Raw genomic sequence first — 27,569 nt, 5'->3', positions numbered from 1 at the left:
GGGTTCAGTAAGCAGTAGCTCGGTTAACTTGAGCCTTAGCATTTGGGTAAAATTTCAGCAGCAGTGAGCAGCCCCTCCCTCTTGGGGGAAAAAAAAATTTCCCTTTCAAAATACTATGGGTGCACAACCCATTTTTAAGCTATTTAATGATCGGGCCTTTATTCGGCAGGTGGTTCTTCCCACAGAAAAATGAATAACATCACGCACAGCCTGAACCTTTCTGCTTTTTTGAGCCATCTGCCATTGCCATGACACTACGCTTGCTTTTCATGCATCACTGGCTTTAGCAGCTAGGCATGAAAAGGGATTTTAAGGCTTTTTGAAGGAAAGATAGATTCACAAGGTGCTGAATTCCCTGCTATTTACCTCCCATCTCCACAGCTGATAGTTTTAGTCTTTCTAGTTTTCTTCCTAACCCCCCCAACCCCAAACGTTTTGAACCACACTAAAAAAAATCCTGAAACATTTCCAAAACCAAGTTTCAGGTCTCATTGTGGCTTATTCCTTGCCCCTTATTCCTTTAAAGCTCCCAGTCAGCTGCTGAAGCATGTTGTTCCAGATGGGTGATATAATGCGTTTTGTCAGACATGGTGCTTCTTCATGGAAACATAAAGCTTTGTATATATCATGATCGGAATTGAATTTCTGTCATTTTTTTTTTCAGTTTTCACAACGGACGTGAAAATCCTTGCAGTGGAAGACACCCACATCTCTGAGGTCAAAAAGAGTGGTTGGTGCAATCCTGAAGCTCCAAACACTTTTTTTTGTAAAAAAAAAGGAAAATAACAGCACAACAAAAAGAAACCTCACACAACACTGCAACTGAGCCTTTCTACACAATAAACTGGTGGCACTATCTTGGCGGTAGTTCAATGTCCTTTTTGTCTTAGTCTAAACATTAGTTTAAAAGGCAGTTTCAGTTTTAATACGTTTTTTTAAAAAAATGAATGCACGGCAGAGATAAAGTAAAATTGATTTAGGCAGAATACATGTAATCAAATGTCACTAAACTCTGTCCCCTGCGTCTTTACTGATTGCTGTCATTCATTTCTCCCCCAAAACTGCTTCATCCAGTACGGCATTAGTGAACAGCTTATCAGTTGAAATGTCAGATGGAAGATACAAGCAAATAGTTTAATTCTGAAATGCTTTGCATTTAAAGAAAGCTTAATACACCTCCCTCACTAATACATGGACTCCTGTAGCTCAGTGGTTGAAGCACTCGCCTCGCAAGCAAGAAACCTGGGTTTGATTCCCAGCGGGGCGAAATGTTGGGCAAGTTTCCTTATCCACATGCTTCTGTTTACTTAGCAGTAAGTAAGAACCCGGTTGTTAGTCGATTGGTGTATCGCTTTTCTGGGGGTAATAATTCCTTCAAAAGATAATAAATTGGTCAATTCAATCCACGACTGTTTGTGGGACATTGCTATGTGCAATTGGCTGCCGCGTTTCACCCACAATATATAGTCAATTCACTTTACAGTATATTCTGTGAAGCACTTTGCGAGTCTCGAAGATGTGATAAAGCACTATATCAAATGCAAGGATTATTATTAATATTGATATCGTGCCTTATCACGTCATTGAGGTATCTCAAAGCACTTCACAGAATATACTGTAAAGTGGAGTGATTGTGCACTTTGAGGATGTAAATCAAAGTATTAAATTAATAAAAGCTTCCCTTACTAAAAAGCCAGTATGGAGACAATGAACCAGCAACAGTGTGTCACAGGAATGATTTCAAAACATGAAAGCATATTTGCAGATACAGTGTAACAAAAAATATTAAGCGCCATCTGTCCATATGATATCTGGATTCCCACCACATGGATCCCATTATGAGGAGATACAGATACGACTTAAAGTGAACTAAAAACAATGTTTGATTTGTGTGGTAATAACAGATGCAACATTCAAAAAATAAAATACTTATCAATTCAATAATGAAAGCAAATTCTGCAAAAATGCGAATCTTATGCTGATTGAATAGTTTTGCACCAATATACCCCTGTGAAACAAGTACGGTGGGAGACTAATATCTGCACTGATGAAGATTAACCCTCCCATTGTAGTTATAATAATGCACTTATCAAGCCATCACCTGAAATACAACATAATGTAAAGCATGATTTTTTGACTAAATACATAGCAGGTTTTGCATGATACAAATCAATAGAGTAGAGAGAAATCAAGTCACCATTGAATAAGTGTGTGTGAAATAAATAAGAAAATGTATCTCAGTATCTTCATCTGAACACAAAAGCTCCTGTTGAGGTGGACACTGCCTCGTGTAAAGGATGCAATGTAAATGCAAGTTGTTATTTAAGTAAATCATTGTTGATAAATGTTGTTGATATTCAATATTGTGCCAGCTGAACTATAAAGTTCACCTTTTTAAATTGTAATTAAATTTCCTTCGGTTACTTTAGATTCAGATTTATTAAAGTAAATCTTTACTTGATGTCAAGTAGTCACATATTCAATGCCTTTTAATAAAAAGCACATTGATCACTGATTTTATTATTTAAAAAGAAAAACAATATTATTATACTCCTTTTATTAGGTAATTGACACGTAACAATCTCTAATAACAATAATCCTTGAATTTGATATAGCGCCTTATCACATTGAGATGTCTCAAAGCGCTTCACAGAATATACTATAAAGTGAATTGACTATACATTTTGTGGGCGCAACATAATACATACACATTTACTGTATTTGTACTTGTAGAGCTGGTTTGTATTATAAACATGCTGTTGTATTACAACTACTCCCAGTCGTACCTTGTGCTCTCTGATCACCACTGCCTGAATGCAGTTGTATTAGGGCACGGAAGATTCGGCTCCTTACCAGAATGCTTCTTTTTTCTTCCTCTTACTGCTCGTGTACCTTTTTTTGTATTCTCCCATAAGTATTAGTACTTCACCAAGGCAATTGGGCAGAAAAAAAATAAATTGCTGATGTCAAGAGTAACTGTATGCACCTCCATCCAAGTCGTTTCACTGTTTTTAATAGTACCAAACACATTTTTTTTAAAAACTGTCTTATAGCAGGGTGACCATACTTCCCCAATTTACAGGAACTATTTCTGGATGAGGTATTGTGTCCCTGGCAAACTTTTCCCTCGAGTTCATCAACAAACTGAGCAAGAACAATAACGTTCTAACAGATGCGCTCATCAGAAAAATACAGCCATTCAACAGGATTTACATTTTGTATGAGTTTGGCGAGTTCATTTTTTTAAAAAGTCTCCCTGAATTTGGTTTACAAAATATGGTCAGCCTATGGACATATAGTCCTCTTCTCAATAAGGTAGAAATCGGTTGATATACAAGCTGGGAACCAGCATTCTTGCAAGAGACACCTGGGTTCCATTCCAGGCAGCGCAAAACCTTGGGCAAGTTTCCTTCTCCACACACGCTGATAATAATCCCTCCAAAACAAAACAATAATAAATTGGTCATTTTCAATCCATGACTGTTTGTGGGACACTGCTGTGTACAATTGACTGCCGCGTTTCACCCACAAATATACGGTCAATTTACTTTACAGCATATTCTGTGAAGCGCTTTGAGACGTCTAGAACACGTGAAAAGCGCTATATCAAATAATAATAATATAATAATCCTTGCATTTGATATAGCGCTTTTCACGTCGGAAGGACGTCCCAAAGCGCTTCACAGAATAGACTGTAAAGTGAATTGACTGTATATTTGTGTGCGAACGCGGCAGCCAATTGCGCACAGCAATGTCCCACAAACAGTCGTAGATTGAAAATGACCAATTTATTATTGTTTTTTTGTTTTTTGGAGGGATTATTATTAGGCGTGTGGAGTAAGGAAACTTGCCCAAGGTTTCGCCCTGCCTGGAATTGAACTCAGGTCTCTCACTTGCAAAGCGAGTGCTCTAACCACTGAGCTACAGGACTCCACAATGCAAGGATTATTATTATTATTCTGTATATGCATATAGTAAGAATGCACAGAGCACTGCCTTTCTATGCTCCACAGTAATGTGAGCAGATAACCATGCTCCCCACTCAGATTTCTAATAGAATTAAGTTCTTCTGTGTTTGAATCCAGTTGATGTTGCACTGAAAGCTAAACTTAGAATCTATCCACTGGCAGACTTCTGCTACATGGAAAAAGTTAGTTAGAAGGTATATTTGGCCACTTTAGGAACAAAAGGAAGGAGATAATGTAAAATCTTTACCAGACATTTGAGCATTTAATTTCCAATACTGTTTAACATTTACACAAGTATGTTCTCTGAAGCTGGAGGTTTTTAAAAAGTACAGATTTTACATTTCAGAATATGCAGATTTGCCTGTATTCTTTAACTTCCTACAGGAGGTGACCTTTCTCAACAGGCACCTGTGACATTATATGGTAATGTTCTGGAATACTGAAGTTTCTTACCTGTACAGTCAATGTTTGTGAATAGAAACAAAGGAGAAAATAACTCAAATGTTTCTTACAAAAGAACAGATAGCGGGGGAGACAATTACACACTTATATTTGGTCCCTTGTTGGTTTTAGGGGATCCAAAAGTAATTCAGAGCCACATATGATCCACAATCCAACCTTGATCTTCTGTTGTTGTTTGTGTGCTAACTAAAACAATTATGAAATGGAAAACTGATTGATACACTGGATATATACATTGTAAATAACATCATACATTATATATTTTATATATTATAAACACATAATACAGATTCTAAATGGCAATGAAATTCCTCAACAATGGACCAGATCACAAATCTTAATCTTATCATTGGAAAAGAAAAGTGAAATATGGTTTTGAAATCTCCTTTCTACAGGAAAGTCATAATTTTTATTTATTTTCTCCCCCCTCCAAAGACCTATTTTGATATTCCCTCCCTGCAGGGAGCTGACTAACTGATACTGGAACATCAATGAATGATTCCATAGGGAAACCCAGAAATGCACGTCTTTCCTGGCACTGGAGGCTAATTGGGAATGTTCCAAAACAGCAAAATTCAGTACCAGCTGTGTACATTATCCCGATAAACACCCAACAAAGCCATGTTATTACGTTGATCGAAATGGGTGTTTTTACAGTCAAACATGTTCAAGCAATCACCTCCATTCAGCAACCACCCCGTTATCCACCCTGGAACAGCCCTTTGAGTGTGCATTCACACACCAATAAACCCTTAATCAGAGACCACCCTTACATAATGGCCACTTTGGCACAGTTCCTTGAGAGGTTGATGAAGACAGGTTTGACTATTTTTGACTACTTCAAGGATTCACATGATTTGATTTCAGTGAACTGAATCTGTGGTGTTAGTAGCAAGTTTCTTGTAGTTCATAAAGATAGAGAAAGTTAAGTATAATGGGAGGAGTGAATAAAAACAGTCAGACAATTTCATGACTAATTCCGGGTAGTGGTATTTACACTCCATAGCAAAATGAGGCAGTTATGTTTCGACAACATAATAAGGCTATATCAAATGCGAAGAATTCTTATTATATATAATTATATATACATACACACACACATAAAATATAACACTTATTGTTCATGTCAAATCACTCTTCAAAACCAAATTTGTTGACCGGACAAATGAAAGGATATATTGTGAGTTACAACACAAATTAGAGACTAAGGAGCAGTTCATGTATAAAGGGTTAATGACAAGAGATCTATCACAATGTCCATTCTGAGCAGACATGCAACAGCTGGTTGGAACTCTTTATCCTTTAAACGTTTTCCTTGAGGATCAAGCTGCACTCACATTGATTATCATGAAACAACATTCAAGGAGGCAGAACTAGATGGCGATGAAGCTTAGATGACTATATCTCTTTTGAGTTATACAGAATGTGAAAGGATAAATCATAAAGATCCAGGAGTAATAATAGGGAATTTATTTACCTGTCGATCAGGAGCATTCTTTGAATAAATTCCTCCAGGGCAACAGGAATTTGATTTCAAACTTTTTTTCCAAATAGAAACAAATCACATTTGCAACTGCACAAGCATCCTAATGTGCAGAAGGATAAGAAAATCGTTAAGACCAGTGCAAGACAGGCGAAGACTAGATTGAAACATTTTCCACCTGCTGTGGCTGGCAGTTTGGTTGATTGAATAGATACCATACCTTGTTTTTTGATTGATGAAATTAAAAATCATACTGTAATGTTGTCAAGGAAGAATTTGAAGAATGGCCGAAGGGGAACCATTAGAGTTCAAGCAAACAGATTTTATTTACAACAATGTCATACACAAACACACAGATCCTTTAAGGGGACAAACAAACCAAATTATGCATGGTTGTAAAACAGCACTGCACCAGGGGTTAGCGTGCTCTAGACTACCCTTGCCTCCTGTTAATTCCAGTTCAACTATGCTACCACCAAGTGCAGTATGTTTTCCCAATTTTGCCATAACCTACATTGCATCAATTATGAGCACATGAACTTTACTCAGTCAACCAGTGATTCTGGATGGAGACCAACCTGAAGTCACCTGTAGGTAGTGATGAATTAGTGCTTTGAGAGTCTTCTGCTTCCGATGGTAGGGATTCTTCAGCATATAATGTTGATACATTGATACTCACTGAGCTCCTGAAAAGGCCTCAGACTCTTTGTGGTATTGTAGTTGCTGTCAGATGCTGATCTATTCTATCCCCAATGAATACACCAAAAAGATGGCTCTTGCTGGGACTTTTATGAGTCCTAGCCTCCTCCCTTTAAGCCCATCTCACCCTCATTGGTCAGCAACCACCAGACTTGGCTCCATCCTCTTTGGAGTAAAACCATGTGGTGCACAAAATGGCTGCCTTTATCTACAAAAAGCTACTGTGCTCGAACAACAACAAAATTACATTTGTATAGCACCTTTCACGTTGGGAGGACATCCCAAGGCGCTGGAAACATCAATTACTCGCAAAGTGCTTAGAGACATTTCAATGTTACAGGTCCTACAAAATGCATGGATTATTGTTATAATGGCTTAATGGAAATACATGTTGGTTGAAGGTCATATTGACTGACTTAGCCCACCAAATGAAATTGTGCTCACAACTAATGTTGAACTTTAAAAAAAAATTCCATATATTTTCCATCAGAAATTTCTCTAGAGCAGGGGTTCTCAAACTTTGTCACAATGAGCCTTCCTTGGACAACAAAAAAAACAATTGTGCCTCCCTACAGTTCACCAAGATAACACACAGAACTGAAAATCCCATACTCTGCAGGAATATGAGCAACAAAGTAGAAGGGCTCCAGTCAATAACAGTTACAAGAATATGAGAGTCAAAAGCACTAATTCTGCTTCACAAAGCACCCTCCTTGCTATCCCACGGTTCTGCCGAAAGAGTACAAATCACAGCAGCCAAAACAAAACTACACAAACACTCCAGGATAGCACAATACAAAACAACTACAGACCGTGTCAGGACATTATCCATCAGTCCCATCCCACCAGTAGGAAGAGTGAGATTGTCTCACTTTACAAAGTAGTGGAATAGAGGGTTGCAATTTAGAACAGTTGAAGTGGGGTTAGGCTGTCGTGGGAAATGCCTTTGCGAGGCCAGGCCATCGGGAGTGGCTAATTTTAGTAGAAAACGCTTTACATACACTCACAATACAGGTAAATGTACTTCACATGTATGTTTATATGGATATTTCCTTAACAAACATCTACTTAACAAACATCTACCACCACTCAGTGCAAAACTTTTTTTTTTGCAGTCTTTCTCTTTCACCAACGTTAAGCTTAGTTAACGTTTAGTTAAGCTTCTAGATTTATGTCCAGCAGTTGCGAGCAGTACTTTGACTTCATCAGTCATGGCAAAGGGTAAGGAGCATCCAACCATGTTCTGGATGGAGAGCAGGGGTGGATCTTCTCTTTATTTTTCTTTGGCGAGATGTGCCAGATCCAGAGGTTTCACCCATGCTACACAGCATTTTAGCAGATAACCAATAAGCAGTAACCAAAGAAGTAAAGCACACATAATGATTAAAATACACTCGCACACATTGCTTTTTGCCTTACTATTTTACCAACAAGTGTACAAAAAGGTCAAAGTTCATGAGTATTGAGATCATATGCCCAATGACGGTGTCTATTAATCATTTTTATTTACTAATCCAAAGTGCAATTTAGCCACATCTGGATTCCCAATTCACCACATGTGGCTAGTGGCAAATGTATTGGATAACCCTGCTCTTGAGTAATTAAATCATAGTTGTTTAGGTATCACCTGTGACAAAATGTCATCGACCTGAAATGTTAATTCACTTTCCTCTCCCCATAGATGGTACCTAACCTGCTGAGTTCACCCGGGGAATTCTGTTTTTATTTCAAACCATAGCTGTATTGGCTCGATATAGTCAGACCCACAAACCAAATTTTCATAATATGAATTTGAACTTTTGCAAATTATTTGCAGTGCAAGTAAAATATAAATTTTAGGTAACATTGTGCCTGTCTGTGTCATGATTTGTCAGTCGGCCTTTTGATGAAAAATTAGAGATCTGTTGGGTGATAACACTTCACCTCGTACTGGCTAACTCAATTTAATAACAGAATGTGTTACTTAGTAACGTAGAAGAGAGCATGCAGGTCAATTCTGAAAAGTAGCTTTTTTAAAAAGTTCTCTCCATCTATTATCCCTTTTCTCCTCACTCTGGCTGGCATCGATCCTGAATTGATATCAGAAACCCAGGCTAGGGCTCGCTTGTTCCCACAAGGTTTTGTAATTGCTTGGATCATTCTTCAAAATTAGAAGCATCTGATGATTTCAATTCTAAATACAAGATTGTGCAAGATATCAAGCAGATCTACCCTGGCTTTTTGGATCAGGAGTAAGCAGTTGAGTTATCAGAACATTTGGTCCACCCTTATCATCACTCAGGCCTTGTCAATAGGTGCATCTCCCAGTCATCTAAATAAACGTTCTTCCAACGTGGAAGGCGTTATATAAACGTAATTTGTTGGTAATAAAAAGGTAAAAGGAAAGGAACACACTTACAGGCTAATTTTTCTTAATATTACTGCAATATGTGGATCTTTGTGGTATCCATTTCTAAAGTGTAACCCAGTTTTCTCAGAATGTTCAATGTGTTAAGAGTAACTACTCAATTAGTACTAGTACTCAAAATCTGCTGTTCCATCTACGTTGGTTTGAGTTCACATCACAATCCCAAATAGCTGATCTAAACATTTCCCATCCCAGAATAAGATGGCTTGCTTATTGTGATGCTTGCTTTTTAATGAATAAGTAAAACTGGGAGACGGTAGTTTTATATTAATTTGCCAGTGATAGATTGGTAGACATAGGCATTAAATGTGTAGTTTAAAGTCATATTATAATTTTGAGTACCATGATCTAAAAATTGCCCAAACATTAGTTAAAGCAAAAGATCAGCTTTGTAGGTATAAACCTGTTGTCTAAAATTTGTACTGGAATGGGTAAAGCATAAATCACTTTTAAAATAGAAAACTACTTCCCAGTTAAAACTCCAGTAATTAACTCCTGAAAAAAAAACCTTTTGATTAATAATCTTTCAAACATTGTTCAGCAGGTACTCAAAAGCAAACAGTCACATTTTAATTATTTAAATTAGATTAGATATTTCAAATTCATCGTGTGAAATGTCATCATATATAAACATTCACATTTGCTTTTCTAGTCACTATAGAAGCAAGATCACAACTCTTCTTAAAACAAATTCTGAATCAGAGCAAGGTGTTTTTACCTGGGAGTTGGGGAGGGAAGAGGCAGAGAGAGGAAAAAGAGAGATGAAAAGGGAATTCAGGTAGCAGACAACTAAGTTCTATGCTGAAATATAAAAACATGAATCTCTCTGTACTTGCTCTGTGAAGTATGGTTTCTGAGCTTGTTTGGCATCTACTATACAAGCACCATATTCACCATGGATGATTCCACATTCATGGGGAACTTATTGGATTAGACCTTCATACTGTTCATTTAGAAAATCCAATGAACAATTAAATGAAATAGCATCAGCAATACAACTTCATGTAGAGAAACTTTGGGGAGTTTTTTTATTAAGGTAAATCCAGCAAAAATTCTGACAGGAAGTGGGTACACACAGCCATCTGCCCTTTAAAAGATGTTCATTTTCCATTAGAAACTAGTTTTACATGATTTGCAAAGATTTTCTTTACAAAAATGACAAATCAAAAATTAAAATATTTTTCACATCAGATTTCCAGGCCCCATGTGTTTATTTCTTTTCACCAAAATATTTTACCTGGTTACAAAACTAATCCACAAAACCACTGGAATGTTTTTGACATAGACAACAACTTTCTGCTTATTCTTCCCCAATTGTAGTAGCCTAACACCAAAAAAAAAACCCCGGTGAATTAAAATATCAGACCTTTGAAAATGACACAAGACAGACATTTTGACAGAAGTCAATTAACTACCACCATTTACTTGTCCCACGTACCACACTAGCTACAACAATCACAAAATGTTAAAACAATGATTCTTTAGGGTTTTCATACCCCCAAATAATCTTGAGATGTGGGTGTTTCCATAATTAAATTCATGCTAAAAAAAACCTTGTATTTATAAAATAGTTGATAAAAATATTCCTCTCTGTTAACAATACAGTATGGAGGTATGGATGCCATTGATGGAGATGACAGGCAGATGCAGTTACTCTGTCTTGGCTTCTTTCTCTTCACTGCTTTCAGCAGACTGTGCCTAGAACATAAATGGCAATTGAAAGAACTAAAATGTTACAGATAGAAACAAAACATTACACAGAAACTTTTTAGAAGTGTTGTCTTCAAGAGTCATTGTTAGTACTTACAACTGCCAAACTACCAGCTTAGTTTACAACACATTTTATTGTTTGAATATTTTTGTTATGTTCTTACTTCTTATGTTCCTATTTTTCCTTTAGGAAATAACATTATGGAATATAGTACATAGATAGTTCGGGACATATACGCAAGTGACCACCAGGAAGGTGAACTAGATGGAGCTTGGTCNTTTTTCGTCTAGCAAATCTTATGTCTGTGCATCATATCACTCAAATCTGTCTCCTATGTGAAATTATGATTGTTTTTAAAAGAAACCGAAAAGTAAACTTTAGACAAAAATAACAGTTTTAACAGGTGTACAATTTATTCTTCTGCCTTAAAGCAAAAAGCCTCACTTAGAAACTTAAGTGAGGATTGTAAATACTGTGAAATCCACCTGAAATTTATATTGCTACCCAAAAGACTCATTCACCAAAATGTATTTGTTAATTATTAAAATACAGATAACCATTTCTTAAACAACCCATATGTTGTTATGCTTATCTAGAGTAAATAAAACACTGCAGTGTAAAAATGTAAATAGACCAGCTAAAAACTAGTAAAAAAGGTTAAATAATGGCTGATCTGAAAAAAGATACATTTCCATGACATAAGACAATTAAACAATTCAAGTTGTAGTGTAATTAAAACATAAAATGCAGATAACCAGATAGTATTCACAAAGATAGGAAAAATAAAAGCCAGCAGGAAAACAAGCATTCTAATCGTTCCAAAGCACTGACTGGCAGATATAGCAAATTATAAATGAGTCTACTTTATCAGCTGAACAGAATTATAGATATTTTTCAATTTATTTTTGGGAGGGGGATTATTTTATGATTAAACAAAAAACAAAAGTGGAAAGTGGACCCAATAATAATCTCAAACTATTCAAATAGTAAAAATAAATAAATAAAATAACTGCATATACTGAGTCTCAAGAGATCATGAGAAAACAGGGTTAAGAGACAAGCTGCCAAGTTAAGAGGATTACTTTTCAGCGTTACATTTACCTCATCATTTTTGGCTTCTCCATTTTCAGAGGGAGTTTCTTCCTTTGTATCCTCCTGATTAGTCTCCTCCTTGCCCTTCGCTCCCTTTTTTCCTTTTGCTGGTGCTTTTTTATTATCCTCCTTCTTGTCATTGGCTGCCTTCTCTTTCTGTTAAAATAGATCCAGCACGTTACAGCCAGTCTAAATGACAGTGCAAAAAGAGTAGAATAACAACACTTTGGATTATAGCACCTTTCATGTAGGGAGAATGTCAGAAAGCGATTCCAAAGACGCAGGTTTTGGAAGACAGTTCCAGAGAATGGGGACAAAGAGTTTGAAAACTTCTTCTTCAAACACATGAACTGGGTAAGGGGAATGGAGCAGTCCAGACTGATATGAATAAGTTGTGTTATAAAAAATATAGTTCCAATGAAAATTCCTCCCAAAAGGGACATAAATAACTGCACTGTAGTAGTAATTAATGTGAAGATTGTGAACTTCATGGATAAGATCCAAGCAAGTTGGTGATGCAGAACACGGATTGATAACCTGGAGAACTACCAGAATCTTGGTTGAAGAAAGAGCAAGAATCAAGCAACTTAAAAACTTTCAAACAAAACTGATGACCGTGAGAACTTTTGATATTACTTGCCTTTTTGTTATGATCACAACTCATTTTACACATGTTTGGCAGGCTCTCTTGGATCACCTAATGGATCCCAGGACTGTGTGCTCCAAGACGCTGTCCGGCATGAAGGGCATTATATAAATGCAAGTTGTTGTGTGTATAGCATGCTGTACAAAAGACCTCCTTTACACAAAGTGCACTTCATGGTCACAAATTCTACTTAAATAATATTTTTATAATATATCACCCTCTTCATGAGTTCAAGGTTAAATCCCATAGGAATGATGAAAAAGACTTGACTAAAGTCTCTTCACATCTCAAATCACCCAGCACCCAGTAAAGATGATTTTTTAATATTTAGAGGGGCTAATTCTAATTCCACAAGGCTACATACTTTGCCTCAAGGTAATTCACTGCAATCTAACACCTTTACACCTAAGCGCACCTTTAAATCAAACACCATGTGCCAATTTATTTCAATTCACTCTTGCCTTAGATCAGAAGGCTGTGGATAAAGCTCTATGTTGAAACATTCCAGGACAGTTCTGCATTGTCAGAAGAGACATAAAACCAAAGATCTGTTGAGATGGATTTTAACAATCCCATGGCATTTTTGAAAAGGGAGTTTCTCCCAGTATCCTGAACAATGCACCAGATTAAATAGTCATTCACCTCATAGCAGGTTGTGAAGTGTTGCTGATACATATGGTTGCACTACACTTTAAATCACTTTAATTTTGATACGATAAAAAAAAACTTACTTTATACTAAGTTATTTATTTTTATTCAAGTGTGTGAAACAAGAATTTTAATTAGCACAAACTTCCCATTAATCTGACTAGATTCACTCTCTTTATTAAAAGTTTATTGTATAATCCTGATCTTTTAGTAAGTAAACATTCAACCCAACTCGAGATGATGTTTGGTCTGTCAGTTTTAAAGATACTATATTACTTTATTCCCACCACAATGCCTTTAAATATAAAAATGCCTGAAGAGTAGCCATTATTTGTTTCATTCCACACATTTGAGTTTGGAATGAGTGTATTCTCTGCATTCCAGCTCTGGCTGATTTTAAAGAAGTGGAATTTGTTCCTTGAGGAATATGAGGCATCCTCTTCATATTAGCCATTGAGTCGTTTTGCAGGTAAAATCCATATCCAGTCAAAGCTATGAAGAATCTAAGTAGAAGTATCCAGAAAGCAGATAACATCTTCCTATTATCTGAAAAAACCTGCTGATCTCAACCCTTCAGCTGCTGGAGAGAATTTTATGAATGATTGTGTCATAAATTAGACCAATTCTGAATCTATCCATACTTCCCCATTTATGATAAAGTAGCTTACCCGGTTTTCTAAATGGTCCTCACTGGGGATGAATATTCTATGTTAGTATTCTGTTTTCAGTCAATATAAGTAGTAACTTTGCTTCAGAATAGCAAGCTCAAGTCTGCCAAAATTCCTTCAAGTGTGCCCTTATTTTTTATGGCAAAAGAATTGTTACTAGTACCATTTCCACAAATTCAACCATTGTGAACTGATTTAAGAGAAGCAAATTATTCCTGTATAGCAAGCCAAATCTGTACAACAACTGCATAAATGCAAGGGTTATTAAAGTCCAGTCCACAAATTCAGATAGCCACACTAACTCTAATTTATCCTTCTGAAAATGATCCATCAGAATCTAGTTATTTTGCAATTCTATCCCCCTTTTCTGGAAAAGGGGAAGGGAAAAGAAAAAACTGCTGGTAAACTGCAAGGTTCACATAGAAGCAAAACTAAAGAAAATTACAAGATTTGGATGAATACTTCCTCAGTAGTGAGTAGAGATGGCATTAGAGAAGGGGAAAGCTCTTAACGGCCTAATAAAACATAGAAGTTTTGCGAAAAAAATACAAGCCAATGGTCATGAATTAGTGCTATTTATTCAAACCTGTTCAGAAACTTGAAACTCAAATACAGATAAATCATAATAATGTAAAGCAAGCCTTGTGTAACAAAACAAAAGCACACAATTTGTGCCAAACACTTTTTTCATGAAAAGTATAGAACTACAAAAGTGAAGTCTCACTTACTTTAGTTGGTGCCTTCTTTTGTTTGGGCTCTGGTTTTGGGGGAGAAGGTTTCTGCAATAATGCAAAGATGCACATAATCAATGTTCTGCCATTCAATCTAGATCTTGATGAAATTAAATACAACAGTAATAAAGATACTTACAGCTGACAACCTTGCCGACCTTCTTTTTGGCTTCAGAAAAGAAAAATAAATGTCAATCTTATAACTGCTTAAAGTGCAATCCACATTTACATTAGAAATGACTTGCAATAACTCATATTTTTAGTCTCATTGAAAAATAAAAATCAATTCACAAACCTCATCTTTTAAATCTGTTTCACCCTGGAAAAACAAAACAAGAAACAATTACATTGGTTAGAGATGTCAATTGAATTAACAATGTGAAAAGACAAAATCCATAAACTTTTCCAGATATTTCACCAGACAATGTAATTTGGAACCACAACTTAGTTCGAGTATTATAGGAATCCAACTCCTGCTTTGACCTGTTAGGATAGTGTCTTGATTATTAACCCCAAGTGATTTTACGTTATTCGTGAAAATGCTTAGCAGAATTTATCCTCAAGTCCAAGTTAATGTAGTACCCGTTAACATGAATTAATATATCAAACTTAATCCTTTATTCAGTCATTTGAATTTTTATTTTAAAGCGCAGTTCAAAGTCAAGTCTAAAATCAAAAAGCTGAACTAACCACATACTGAGAGCATGGAAAGTGACAAAAGATCATTCATTTTCAAAAGATTTAATCACACCAAACATCCCCAATATGTAGAGATATATCATTTTAAAAAAAGGCTGCACATCAATTGACCAACAAAGAGTAAGAGCGTCAGGACGTCCCAAGGCGCTGAAATCACACGTACAGTGTTTCATTTTTTGAAACATAAGTTTAATCTCAGTCCATGTGTTTATTGGTAGAAGGAGCCTAAGTAAAATCTGTTCAAGCAGTCAAACGTTGGTCCTCAGATCCAAGCGAACGCAAGTACATTACAACTTTGCATGCAAGTACATTACAAATTTGCACTGACTTGACAACCTTACCCAGGAAAGTCAAAGAGAAGTGTGTACCTGTATTGACTTCATATTAATTACCGCCTAAACAATAATAATAAAAAAACTATAGCACTAACATTCCTCACCTTAGTAAAGACAAGGTAGTACAGAACTCACCACTAGAGCAACAACCTAAAGGGGCAACTAAATACAACTTACTAGGACGTCAACATCAACACAAGTTAAAAATATGCAGCACCTCAAAGACTTCCAATCACAACATTTCATAGTTTTATGGCTGGACAGGATTAGCAGCCACAAAGTAACGTCATACGTATAACTAAGGCAAGTCCTCAAACCATCACCCCCTACCAGTTAAATCAGGGAGTACAGAGCTAAGCCCCTAAAAAATCTTCCCAAAGATGTATTGTGGTAGATATAGCACCATTTTTACAAGCATATCTGATCATATGCATTAAGTAATTTGTAATCTATGTAATGTGATGCTGCAATCATCTATTGCCAACCTTAATAGGGTTTGTCAGTGAGTTGGAGCCTTGTAAATAAATTTTAAGTGAATTCCTATCAAATACTGATGTCATCTTAGCTTTATTTTCCTTAATAACTAGATGCTACTCTTCTACGTTAAAACATTCAGCATTTACAAATACATAACGTATCTCTTGATAACATGAAAATAATAAGCTGTCCGCGCACACTCGTGGCTCAAAATCTTGACTTTCCAATCTATTCACGAGAATTTGTACGAAAGCGTTTGTGACAGGACATGGCTCGAGAAGGTACATTGCGTTCGCCCACAAATATACAGTCAATTCACTTTACAGTGTGTTCTGTGAAGCGCTTTGGGACGTCCTCCCGACGTGAAAAGCGCCATATCAAATGCAAGGATTATTATTATTATTGGAAAGGAAAGTATGAAGCAAACAACAATTTGGTGGCAATCCCGACCCCCCCCCCCACCCCCAAAAAAAAAACAATAACTTGGGTCTCGTCAAATCCACGACTGTTCGCGGGGACACCGCTGTGCGTGATCGGCCGCCGCGTTTCGCCCGCAAAACACACAGCCAATTCACTTCACGGTCGATTCCGCGAAGCGCTTTTGAGGCGCCTTCACGACGCGATAAGGCGCCCTACGGGGTCACTATTATTTTAACAACAGAGATTTTGTGGGGTGTGGGGGAAAAGGGGGTGGGTGGGGAGATGACCTGAACTGAACGCACTGCGCGCACTTGCACGTTACATCCACCGGTGCGGATCTCCACAGCGGCAGCGAGCGCCTCACGCACGGGAACGTGAGGGCGCGCGTGAGACTGGCGGCCGATGACGTCGCACGTACTTTCAAGCTTCCCGCCGTTTTTTTTCGCACGAGAGAGAGAAGGCGGGGGGGGGGGAGTGTGGGGTGGGAGTGAACCTCCCAATTCGTAAGAGATAACGGTCGCTGGGGCTCGAGCGCGGGACGCCCGTCACAAGCGCGACCAGCGAAGGCTGAGCCGCCGCCGAGCCCGACACTCGGTTTGGAATCAGATCTCAAAACCGTTGGAAGCCGTCGCTCCCGCAAACCTTCACATTTACACCCAACAAAAAAAAATTAAACCACAACAGCCTGACATCTCGTGCAAATCATTCGCCGCCTTCGCCCCCCCCCCCCACCCCGAGGCGTCTTCAATAACCCGTCCCGAGTGCGCAGCGGTTTTATGTTTCAGGTAACGGGGAAAGATGGGGATGGCGGTGGCGGAAAGATGGCTCCGCCGGAGCGGACCTCTTCTTTTCTGCTGAACGCGGGTTCCACTCCTGGAACCGAGTCTTTTTTTTTAAAAAAAAACCCACACATTTATAAACGTCTTCTTATTATTTTTTTTTAAAAAAAACAACAAATCAATTTCCCGCTCTCTCTCGCCGCCTTTTTTTCTCCTCCGTCGACCCCCCCCCCCGTCCCCCCACTCCGCGGCCACTTGCCCCCTAACGGCGGGAATCGGGAAGTGCGCCGACATCTGGCGCTTAAATAAAACAAGTCGGCGGCGGCGGCGGCAGCAGCGACGACGACGACTGGGGGGTGGGTGGGGGGGGGGGAGAGAGAGAGGGAGAACAAAGAAACGAGGGCTCTTTTTCTCTTTCGCCTCCACTCCGCAGCCGCTTGTAACAGCCCCCCTCCATCCTCTTCCTCCCCCCCCCCTCTCTCTCTCTCTCTCTCCCCCCCCCCCTCCCTCCACCCACAGAATAAAACATCATGGCGCGGGGGAGCGCGCCGTAGCCGAGCAAATTTTTTTTTCTTAAGCTGTGCGTTTTTGTGGCGTCTTGGATCGCGCCCGTGGGACACGGCGGCGGTGGTGGTGGTGGTGATGATGGTGGTGGTGGTTGTTGTGTCCGGCATGGACGTGGGGGAGAGAGAGAGAGAGACGCACACACACGCACGCACGCAGCAGCCACCTTTACTAAACTAACTAACTAACAGGAGAGGCAGAGGCAGAGGGAGGGGGAGGGAAAGAAAAGAACAGCAAACAGCACCAGCAGCAGCAGCAATGTCAGTCGATGCTTCTTCCTTCACTCCTCTCGCTCTCTCTCTCTCTCCTCTCTCAACTTTAAACACGACAACTGTCGGCGCTGATTTTCTTTTACGTACCTTTCTCTTGGGCATGGTTACTTGATGGATCCCCCCAAATAAAAAAAAATGTACAAAAAAAAATAAAAGTGGGGGGGGAAAAAAAACCGAGCGACGTCTGTTTCCTTACAAACGGTTAATAATAAAACCACAGTTTTTTTTTCCCCCTTTTCCCCCCTTTTTGCACACACTAAAATACCACCAATGGCCAGTCCCAGAAATCACACACTGGGAAGCCAACAACCAAACGTGCTGGCTGGGGGGGGGGCTGCTGGCCTGATGGACGCGGCTGCCGGCCAATCGCTCGCCGCTACCCGGCGGGCTATTGGCAAACGGGAGCCGCCGCGTCCAATCAGAGTGGGGGGCGGGGCTGAGGCGGAGGGGGCGGGGCTGAGGCCCCCGCGCGGCCCCAGCATGTTAGTGTGAGAGGCGATTGTGCTGAAAACAAACCAATGCCGATCCGTTGCTTGATGTGATTTTTTTTTGGAAAAGGTGGAGGGCGGCGGGGGAGGGGGGGGGGGAATATATTTGTTTAATTTATTGTTATTCATCGTGGGCGGTGGGTGGGTCGTCGGTGCAAAAAATAGTGGGGGTTCGAGGTTGGGTGTGGGGGAGGAGAGGGGGTTCGTGGCAGATCTCCTGGAGGACGCGATCATCTTTGACCAACAACTGTGGAATTTTTTTCTCTCTCTCTCTCTCTCTCTCCCTCTCCACTCCCCCGCGCGCTAAAAAAAAAGAGAGAGAGAGAGAGGAAAATACACAATAATTCACCGTAAATTACACGTTAAAATATGTTAATCTGCCCAAACCGGTTCGAACCAGATCTGATTAAGGGCTAATCCCCGGTCGTGGTTGGATATGACCGGGTCACGTGATCGCCCAAAATATCGATGACCCTTGACCGTCAAGAGAGGGACTTAATATAAATCCAGTTATTAAAATAATTCATCTTGCATTAACGTTGCCAATTGCAACGGGGTTGAAGCAACCCCCCCCCCCCCCCCACCACCACCCCTTTTTTTGCATCAACACAATAAACCCCACCACCACCACCACCCAATTGGGATAACAATTCCATTTTCTACCATTTCCTTCTTTTTATAGATTATGTATATATATATATATATATATTTATATATATTATTGCATTTATATTAAAAAAATCCCCCCAAATGTATCTTTCAATGCCAAATGCTAAGGGTCGCTCATTTAATTAGTTTTTTTCTGAATCGAAACAGACTGGAAGAAATTGCAACCTCTCTGCACGAACGTTTCACACTGTACCAAGCTAGCAATTTTTTTTTCTGTGCCCCCCCCCCCCCCCCCCACCACCCACCACCTGCCCCCTCCCCCAAGTTGTTGCAGCCCTATTTATTCTTTTATTATAAAACTTCTTTTTTTCTCTCTACGACCAGCAGCAAATGCAAGAGCATTGCATTGCACAGTGTATTGTGGCTGAGACTTAAAAGTTGATGGCTTTTTTTTTGGGGGGGGGGGGGGTGGGTAGTGGGGGTGAGGAAGCTCCATATTTATTTCACCAGTGTATAAGCCTCGAAAGGGATTGGTCCTTCTACTCACTCCTTTGATTTTTTTTGGGGGGGGGGGTGAAAATTTTTAAATCATTAAATTTGAAGCACACACACAAGCAAAAAAAAAACCACACGTATCGAGAGAGAGAGACAAAAAAAAATAAAAGTCTGCTCAGGTTTATTTCTTTTTGTTAAAAAGAGAGAGAGTGCCCCTGCGGATATTCTTTAGGTGGGGGGGGTGGAAAAAAATACATTTGTCTGAATATCCTTCTAGTGATGGCCACAAGTCACTAACGACAGCGCAATCCAGAATCTCAGGCTCTACCATTGGAAATGTATGTCCTTTGGGATAAGATGGGGGGGAGAGGGGAGGGGGAAATCACCCTGAAATCTCCACAAATCTCCCCCCATATATATATATATATAAACGTAACAAATGTATGACCTGCACCAGGCTGACCACAGCAGGGACTCACTCACTCACTCACTCACTATTGCGCGGTGCTCCTCACATTAGTCCCAAGAATAAACTAATGGAGAGGATGTTCTCTTATGACTCGGTTTACATAGCGCGCAACATCTGATTTAACGCCGCGGTAACACGGACCCGAATGATCTCCAAAGGGGTCTTCAACACACACACACAACGCACTCGCACACAAAACATATCGAAACGATAGGCTGGTGGGGTGGAGTGGGATTACACAGAGATAACTCCAGTGGCAACTCAGCGCATCGATTATACTCAGTGTCATTGCCTGAGCGTCAACGGGTTATTGATCAGAGCGCTATCCCGGGTCAGTCGGGTGGAGAGGGAATCCGGGTTTAAGAGGCAAAAGGGGGATCTGTGGGATTCTTGAACAGTTGGACCTCAATGTGAGTTTAATGGTATTTCTCCCTTTTCCCGACTTTCTTGCAAATGGGACTGGAACCGTTTGCATTCCAGACAGACCAGAGGTGTGGGGAGGGAGTGGGGTCGGGGGTTGTCGCACCTTCTTTAAAATCAGCCTCGTAAACCTTCTTTTGATCTGGAGAAAGAGCTCAGCCCATCCCCTTCCCTCCGCCAGAGAAGAAAACAAAGTCATCGTGAATTGATGGTTACTGTTAAAAAAAAAGCTTTCTCGCAGTGTCATTTTTAATAGGGTTACAACGCTTTAGTAACTTCTCATTCGAGATGAATTATTCTCCAGTTTCCATCAGTTTGAAGAGGTGGGACAGTAATATTTTCCACCTTTCATTTAGTGGACTGAAGAGTTAACTGAAGACTTTTGAAAACAGCATCCAACTTTTTCATGTAAATAGTCTGTCTACGAACTAATAGTCATTTGCTGCCTTGATGGCTCAACAGGTAAATAGTACACAATCCTAAGCGAGTCAGACCAGCGAGGTAAGAAAATTAAACTTGGTCTGCGCTTAGTGAATTGATCTCAGTTTGGAGCAGTAAGGAAAGGGTTCCTATAATTTGCCCCATTATCCTCAAATAGGGATGGGCAATATTTCCATCCTTGATCATTATTCAGTGATCTTTACTGGAATGTGTGAGAATGGGTGTTGTCTGACCACAAAAACACACTTTCCACTGAAACACCTGGCTATCAAATCACGATAACGTTTTCAAGTTCAAGACTAAATTTGATACCTCATTATCCTTTAACAAATGTAGTGACATACCTGGCTATACTTAGGTCCTGAACCTTTATATCAGCCAGCTGGTAAGAAAGAGTACTTATTGTGAGAAGCTTAGTTTGCACTCATTCACAAAACCTGCTTTCTTTCCATTAACAAACATGTAAAATGCATACATGGTAGTGAACAAAAATAATAATCCTTGTATTTGCATTCCTTGTAAGACATCTCAAAGTGGTTCTGAGGAATTACAATGAAATCTAATGACTGTATTTTATAAGTGAACACAGTGGCTAATTTACCTTCAGCAATATACCACAAACAACTATAATGTGAATGATCAACCTTATCTGGAGGATTGTTGGCAAGGACACATGAGAAATACTCTGAACATCAGAAACTCTTTACTATAATAATAATAATCCTTGCATTTGATATAGCGCTTTTCACGTCTTCTAGACGTCTCAAAGCGCTTCGCAGAATATACTGTAAAGTGAATTGACAGTACATTTTTGTGGGTGAACGCGACAGCCAATTGCACACAGCAGTGTCCCACAAACAGTTGTAGATTGAAAATGACCAATTTATTATTGTTTTTTTTTGAGGGATTATTATCAGGCGTACAAAGTAAGGAAACTTGCCCAAGGTTTCGCCCGGCCTGGAATTGAACTCAGGTCTCTCGCTTACAAAGCGAGTGCTCTAACCATTGAGCTACAGGACTCCACAACTATCCATTTGAAAAGGCAGAATTCACAGAAAGCCAAGGAATTATCCTAATAAGATCTCACTGACTTTGCAGTATCCCTATTTGTCAAAATAAGCAGTTATTTGTACTGTATAATATTTTGTTCAAATCGCTACAATTTTATGAATTATTATGACAATATTTAAATAGAAGTGTTTAGGATTTAGCAATTGGATGTGAGATTATGCATCAAGTTACATGTTTCTAGAGAGAATGGTTGCTTTTAGTAATTCAGTTTGATGATTATAATAAGACTAATGCTTTGCACTACATTTTGAATCAAAATAATAAATGCCTTCATTGTCACCCCTGAGAATCCTTTCAATTTTCATTGACATGAATTAGATCTATAATGCTCTTATATTTGGTAAATGCCGGAAAACATAAATGGTATTGTAATGCTGGGGGTCAGCATTGCTCTGTTATTTACTGAACATCAGGATTTTCAATGAGTAATATTAAAGATACAGCATGATTATTTATATGCCTAATGTACTTGTACATTTAACTAGTTACATGGTGTTCATAATTATACATCTTACAAATTCTCACTTCAACAGGGATTTTACTAATAAAATGTAATTGACTCAGGAATAAGGTAAATTCAGCAAAAGTGATTTATTCAAAAGTTTACTATTAAAACCTTGTCATATTATATTATGTAATATTAAAGAAGATTTCAAATGATAGATTTTGAAATAATGTTTTACCCTATTTCTTCAATATAGTGGGAGCCCAAAATGATGAGACTGAATCAATAAGACTGGGTGCAATTAAAAGCTAAAATATCACATTACGAATTTTCACTGCAAGTTGACGATAAGTTTATTAAATACAACAACAACAACAACAAGATTCCATTTATAGAATGCCTTTCACGTCAGGAGGACGTCCCAAGGCAAACACATGGAGCAATTATCCCCAAATTGGATAAATGAAAACCTGATTAGAGGCTAGAACAATTGGGAGTTTCTGTAACACAGATTGTTTCGGTCACTTTAATATCTATCCTATGTACTCCAGCCACATGCCTAAAGGAAATTAACCAGGACCAGAGGGTGGCAATGTATTATAACATTGCCTCACACAATATGGTACTGAAACTCTCATCCATGTTTTTGTCACCTTCTGCATTCACTTCATAAATGAGTTCCTCACTATACTCCTCAGCTTCTACCATCCACAAGGTTCAGGTAATCCAAAACTCACCTGTCCACCTCCTCTCCCACACCAAACTCTGTAAGCCCATTACCCAATCTTCACCAGCCTCCCATTCGCTCCCTGTATATGAACAGATAGACTGCAGGGTTCTCACCCTCACAGACAAGTCTCCAACCCTAACTCTAGCACCTCCCTATCTCTCTCTCGTCTCCCTGTAGTCCATGCCTCTGGCCTCCCTCTATGCTCAGGTAACACAGGCCTACTGCACTTTCCCCACTCCACTCTGCATCACCATCAGTCACCAAGCCTTCAGTCATTACACACCAACTTCTACAAGCTCAGCCTTGCTCCCTCTCTATCTTTAAATCTCACTTCAAACCCTACCGCTTTGACCGGGCGAATAATCACTTGCTAGCTCTTAGCCTCCTTCCTCCTATCTTGACGTCCACCCCCACTATTGTGAAGCACATTTTGCTTTAAATTCCATATGAACTAAACTTTGTACAGGTGTATTAGTTCATAGTTATAAAATGTTTTATTGGAAAATAATCAAATGCAGTATTTATTGGCTTACACTTTCTCCAACAGTTAAACCATTTAAAAACACAACCTCACCTAAATTCTAAGGATGGATATAAGTTTGATTTATCACCTTACAGATAGTGCTATGAAACTGTACTTTATTTTTATTAACTGTGTAAAGGATACTCAGATACCACTTCAATAAGCATAGTAGGGAGGTTATTTATAGTTATAATTTTTTCTCACAATTTTAAAGGGCTGGAGTTTATTATTTCAACAACAAATAAGCAATTTCAGAGCAGGATGATTGAAAATACAGATTTGTTTATTCACCTGTGAAATAGCAATCTAATCCCATTAATATGCAGTACTAACACTTTGGAGAAACATTAGGATTTCTGCAAAAATGATGGCCTTTCTATTAAGTAAATTACATGGAAGAAATTGGATTGCAGACTCAATGTGATAAATACTAATTAAACTATAAACCAATAAAGTACTATATGGAACAATTTAAATTAAACCTTTACCATCAAGCCTAATAATAATCCCTCCAAAAAAACAAAGCAATAATAAATTAGTCATTTTCAATCCATGACTGTTTGCGGGACATTGCTGTGCGCAATTGGCTGCCGTGTTCGCCCATAAATATACAGTCAATTCACTTTACAGTATATTCTGTGAAGTGCTTTGGGACGTCTAGAAGTTGTAAAAAGTGCTATATCAAATGCAAGGATTATTATTATTATTAAGCTGACTGTTTTGATCCAAACGAGCAATCAAAATTGAGTAACCCAAGCCAACCAAAATATTAAATATTAGTTGAACTATTCCATTTCTAATTTAAAAGCTCATTGTCTTCCAGAGTTAATCTTTGCCCCAAAACTGGAACATTCTCCCTCAATCCCTCCGCCTTGCCCCCTCTCTTCCCTCTTTCAAGTCACGTCTGAAGACTTTCCTGTTCTACCGTGCTTACGGCCGCCTTCCCCCTACCCCTCCCCCCTCCCCCTGGCTCGGAGTAAGCCTCTGTTACTGTTAAGCACTTTGAAATGCTACCCTGTGTAGAAGGAGCTATATAAGTGCAAGTTGTTGTTAATAATGCAGAGACTGTTTCTATAACCGAATACTTATTCTGATCTCTAAATATGCTAAAGTAAACATATAGTTCCAATAATGAACGCTACAAGAATCACTATATTAGAAAATTCTAATATTTCTTTTCAAATGGAAACACAATTAGGTCATCATATTGAAACATTAATTTTACATGGCACCATTTATATTCCAAACAGGTCGTTAGTTCTTGCTTGTGACTGCAATACTGTTAAAGGTTTGACATCTAGCAGTTTTGAAACAAAAAGGCATCCCTGGTTCTAACTACATGATGTTGAGAATATTTAATTTGATAAATTTAGGTTATTTTCCATTGTATATAAAAAGAAATGCACAGATTATTTAATAAAAGATAGAGCAGTCAGTTCTGAAGAATTGTTACGAACAAACCAATTTCAATATTTGGTCTTTGTACATTGTAGATAAGGAATAATTTCATACAAAAATTAAAATTGTACATACAAATAATAAACTAATTCAATAAACCAAGACGCTTGGCTGAAATGGATGTTTAATGGTACATCATTCTAAATTAAGACCACCTTGGCGTGAATTTCACTGTACACCAATACAATGCTGAAGATCAATCAATTTGCATTTTTATGTACTTCACAAGGAGAATGTTTGTGATTCTTCGAATTATAACATACAATATCTACTGTATCTACATGGCATAATCCTTCCACTTGGTATAGTGTCTATAAAATTTAAATATTTCAAAGCACTTTACGGGCAATATAGACAGAGTAGTTTCTTTTAAAAAAGCAAACACAGTTCCACAAATAGATATGAGATGAATAGCAAACCACCAGAGAATTATTGGTCAGGACACAAGGTTTTCTTTCTGTTTTCTTCTTGTTTTGTGCCAAGGGATCATTAAAGTCCACCTGAAAAGCCAGATGGCATCTCGGTTTAACATCTCCTTTGAAGGCTCCACAACACTGCGCTGGAACTTCTCAACCTAAATTATGACCTCATGTCCTGATGTGTAAATTAAACTTAGAGCCTCTGATTTAGAATTAAGAGAGCTGTTAACTGAGCCAGACTGACTTGAAAGTTGGAAAAGCCTGGTGGACCATTGCCTAAAAAGGACAGACATGAAGTAACTCATATTGAACAAAATTTGAGTATCATTCAAAACAATCCTATAAGCTAATGAAAGCAGTCATGCCTGGATTGAATCTGTTGCATGAGAAGAGAGGGCACAAATATTTGAGGAGCCATTCGGCAGATGTGATGTGACCTCTTCTGAGAAGTCATTACATGATGTCTGGACGATAACACGAACCACTGGTGTTCAATGAGATCAACAGTATGTGTGGAACATTGAACACTGTAGTTAAGAAAAGACTTAAACATACCATGTTTGTGGGACATTGCTGTGCGCAATTGGCTGCCGCGTTCGCCCACAAATATACAGTCAATTCACTTTACAGTATATTCTGTGAAGCGCTTTGGGACGTCCTCCCGACGTGAAAAGCGCTATATCAAATGCAAGGATTATTATTATTATTATTATTATTATTATTATTATTATGTGAACATTTGACTGAGAATTACTGCCAGTTGTTACAGTCAAGAAAATATTTGTGAAAGTGTCTGGAGTTGCAAATTGAACAAATTAAGTAGGTTGATCCATGAATGTATGTTTTTGTTCAGCATCTTGCTGTTTTCTCTTTGGTGGTTATGGTAGACTTAGGAGAACTATAGAATTTACCGTCAAAGTTGATATGACTTATAGAGCTGGAATGCATTAGACCAGAAATTAAATTTTAAATGATAATAAAAAAAGTTTGGAGCTTAGGAAATCATTCCTTCCCTGAATAACCTGCGGAATGCATGGCAAATGCAACAACAATGTCCCACAGACAGACATGTAGTGAATGTTCAATTTTTAATGTAGGGTTGTAGGCCGCGATACCAGGAGAAATTCCCCTATTTTTAAGTGGATACTTAATGTCCACTGAAACAAGTAGGTGGGACTTTATTTTAGCATTTCAAGTGAAAAGGTGGCACCTTCAATAATGCAGCACACAACCACTGCCCTGTATCAACCTAGACTTGCGAGTTCAAAGTCCCAAAGTGAGACCTGAACCCATAGTGATCTGATTGAGATAAGTGTGGTACCCACTGAGGCATTCTTGCTGCATTTGCCTTTATATATATAAAAATATATGCATGGCAGAAAAGTACTCATTAGAATTATAGATCTAAGAAGAAAATAGAGATTTTGAAGAGCTTCACAGCATAAAAATGAAATGAGTCTTTTGCAATATCCCTGTTGCACAACCTCTTTAATCACACTCTGATACTGTTAGGAAGACCTGCTTGTACCCAGACACAGATTTTAACTATGCCCTTTGTAATCAGACAGTGTTTTTCTTGCTACTTGGTGCCGTGCTTCAGTTCCTGCAGTGCAGGCACATTGGCAGAGTAAAGGTTTGTCTTGTTCAAAAGTTGTTTCTGAGAAAGCCGTACACTCAGTCTTTCCTTGCAGTAGCATTCTCCTCCGCATATATGGCTCACCACTTTTATTTCACCTATTTTTAAAATTACAACCATTAGACTAGCTTCTGATTCCAGTGAGTTTAGCCTGCTATTAGGGATGCTACTGGGGCAAGGGTCATTTTAAAACTAGTCAAGCAACAGACCTTGGACCTAAATCCACTGCAGCTCATTAACTTCCCTTTGCAAATGTGGTCTGTCCTTTTGTCTTTTAGAATGATCATCAAGCTCACATTGTGTG

At 38.6% G+C, this 27,569-nt stretch overlaps 1 protein-coding gene across 1 annotated transcript; it reads right to left on the bottom strand.

Moving 5' to 3' along the window:
* Window positions 1-10,022: 10,022 nt before the first annotated feature.
* On the bottom strand, window positions 10,023-18,380 carry hmgn7 (high mobility group nucleosomal binding domain 7). The gene is made up of 6 exons (XM_007892071.2): window positions 18,149-18,380; window positions 14,811-14,834; window positions 14,655-14,684; window positions 14,513-14,563; window positions 11,832-11,978; window positions 10,023-10,717 (listed from the first exon to the last, which is right to left on the bottom strand). The coding sequence occupies exons 1-6, from the start codon at window positions 18,161-18,163 to the stop codon at window positions 10,670-10,672; spliced, it is 315 nt and encodes a 104-aa protein (XP_007890262.2). The 5' UTR covers window positions 18,164-18,380; the 3' UTR covers window positions 10,023-10,669.
* Window positions 18,381-27,569: the final 9,189 nt, after the last annotated feature.

The sequence above is a fragment of the Callorhinchus milii genome, unplaced genomic scaffold, assembly GCF_018977255.1.
Source record: "Callorhinchus milii isolate IMCB2004 unplaced genomic scaffold, IMCB_Cmil_1.0 Scaffold15, whole genome shotgun sequence".
Classification (NCBI taxonomy): domain Eukaryota; kingdom Metazoa; phylum Chordata; class Chondrichthyes; order Chimaeriformes; family Callorhinchidae; genus Callorhinchus; species Callorhinchus milii.
The sequence above is the reverse complement of the archived record's forward strand: the minus strand, read 5'-3'. Positions and strand labels throughout refer to the sequence as shown.

What these genes read in the sequence shown, in the direction of transcription:
- hmgn7 (XM_007892071.2), bottom strand. An exon ending in AAAAGAAGGCACCAACTAAA is followed by an intron (nt 11,979 to 14,512) that starts GTAAGTGAGACT and finishes CTATTTTAACAG; the next exon opens with AAAGAGAAGGCAGCCAATGA. An exon ending in GAGAAGCCAAAAATGATGAG is followed by an intron (nt 10,718 to 11,831) that starts GTAAATGTAACG and finishes TTTATGTTCTAG; the next exon opens with GCACAGTCTGCTGAAAGCAG.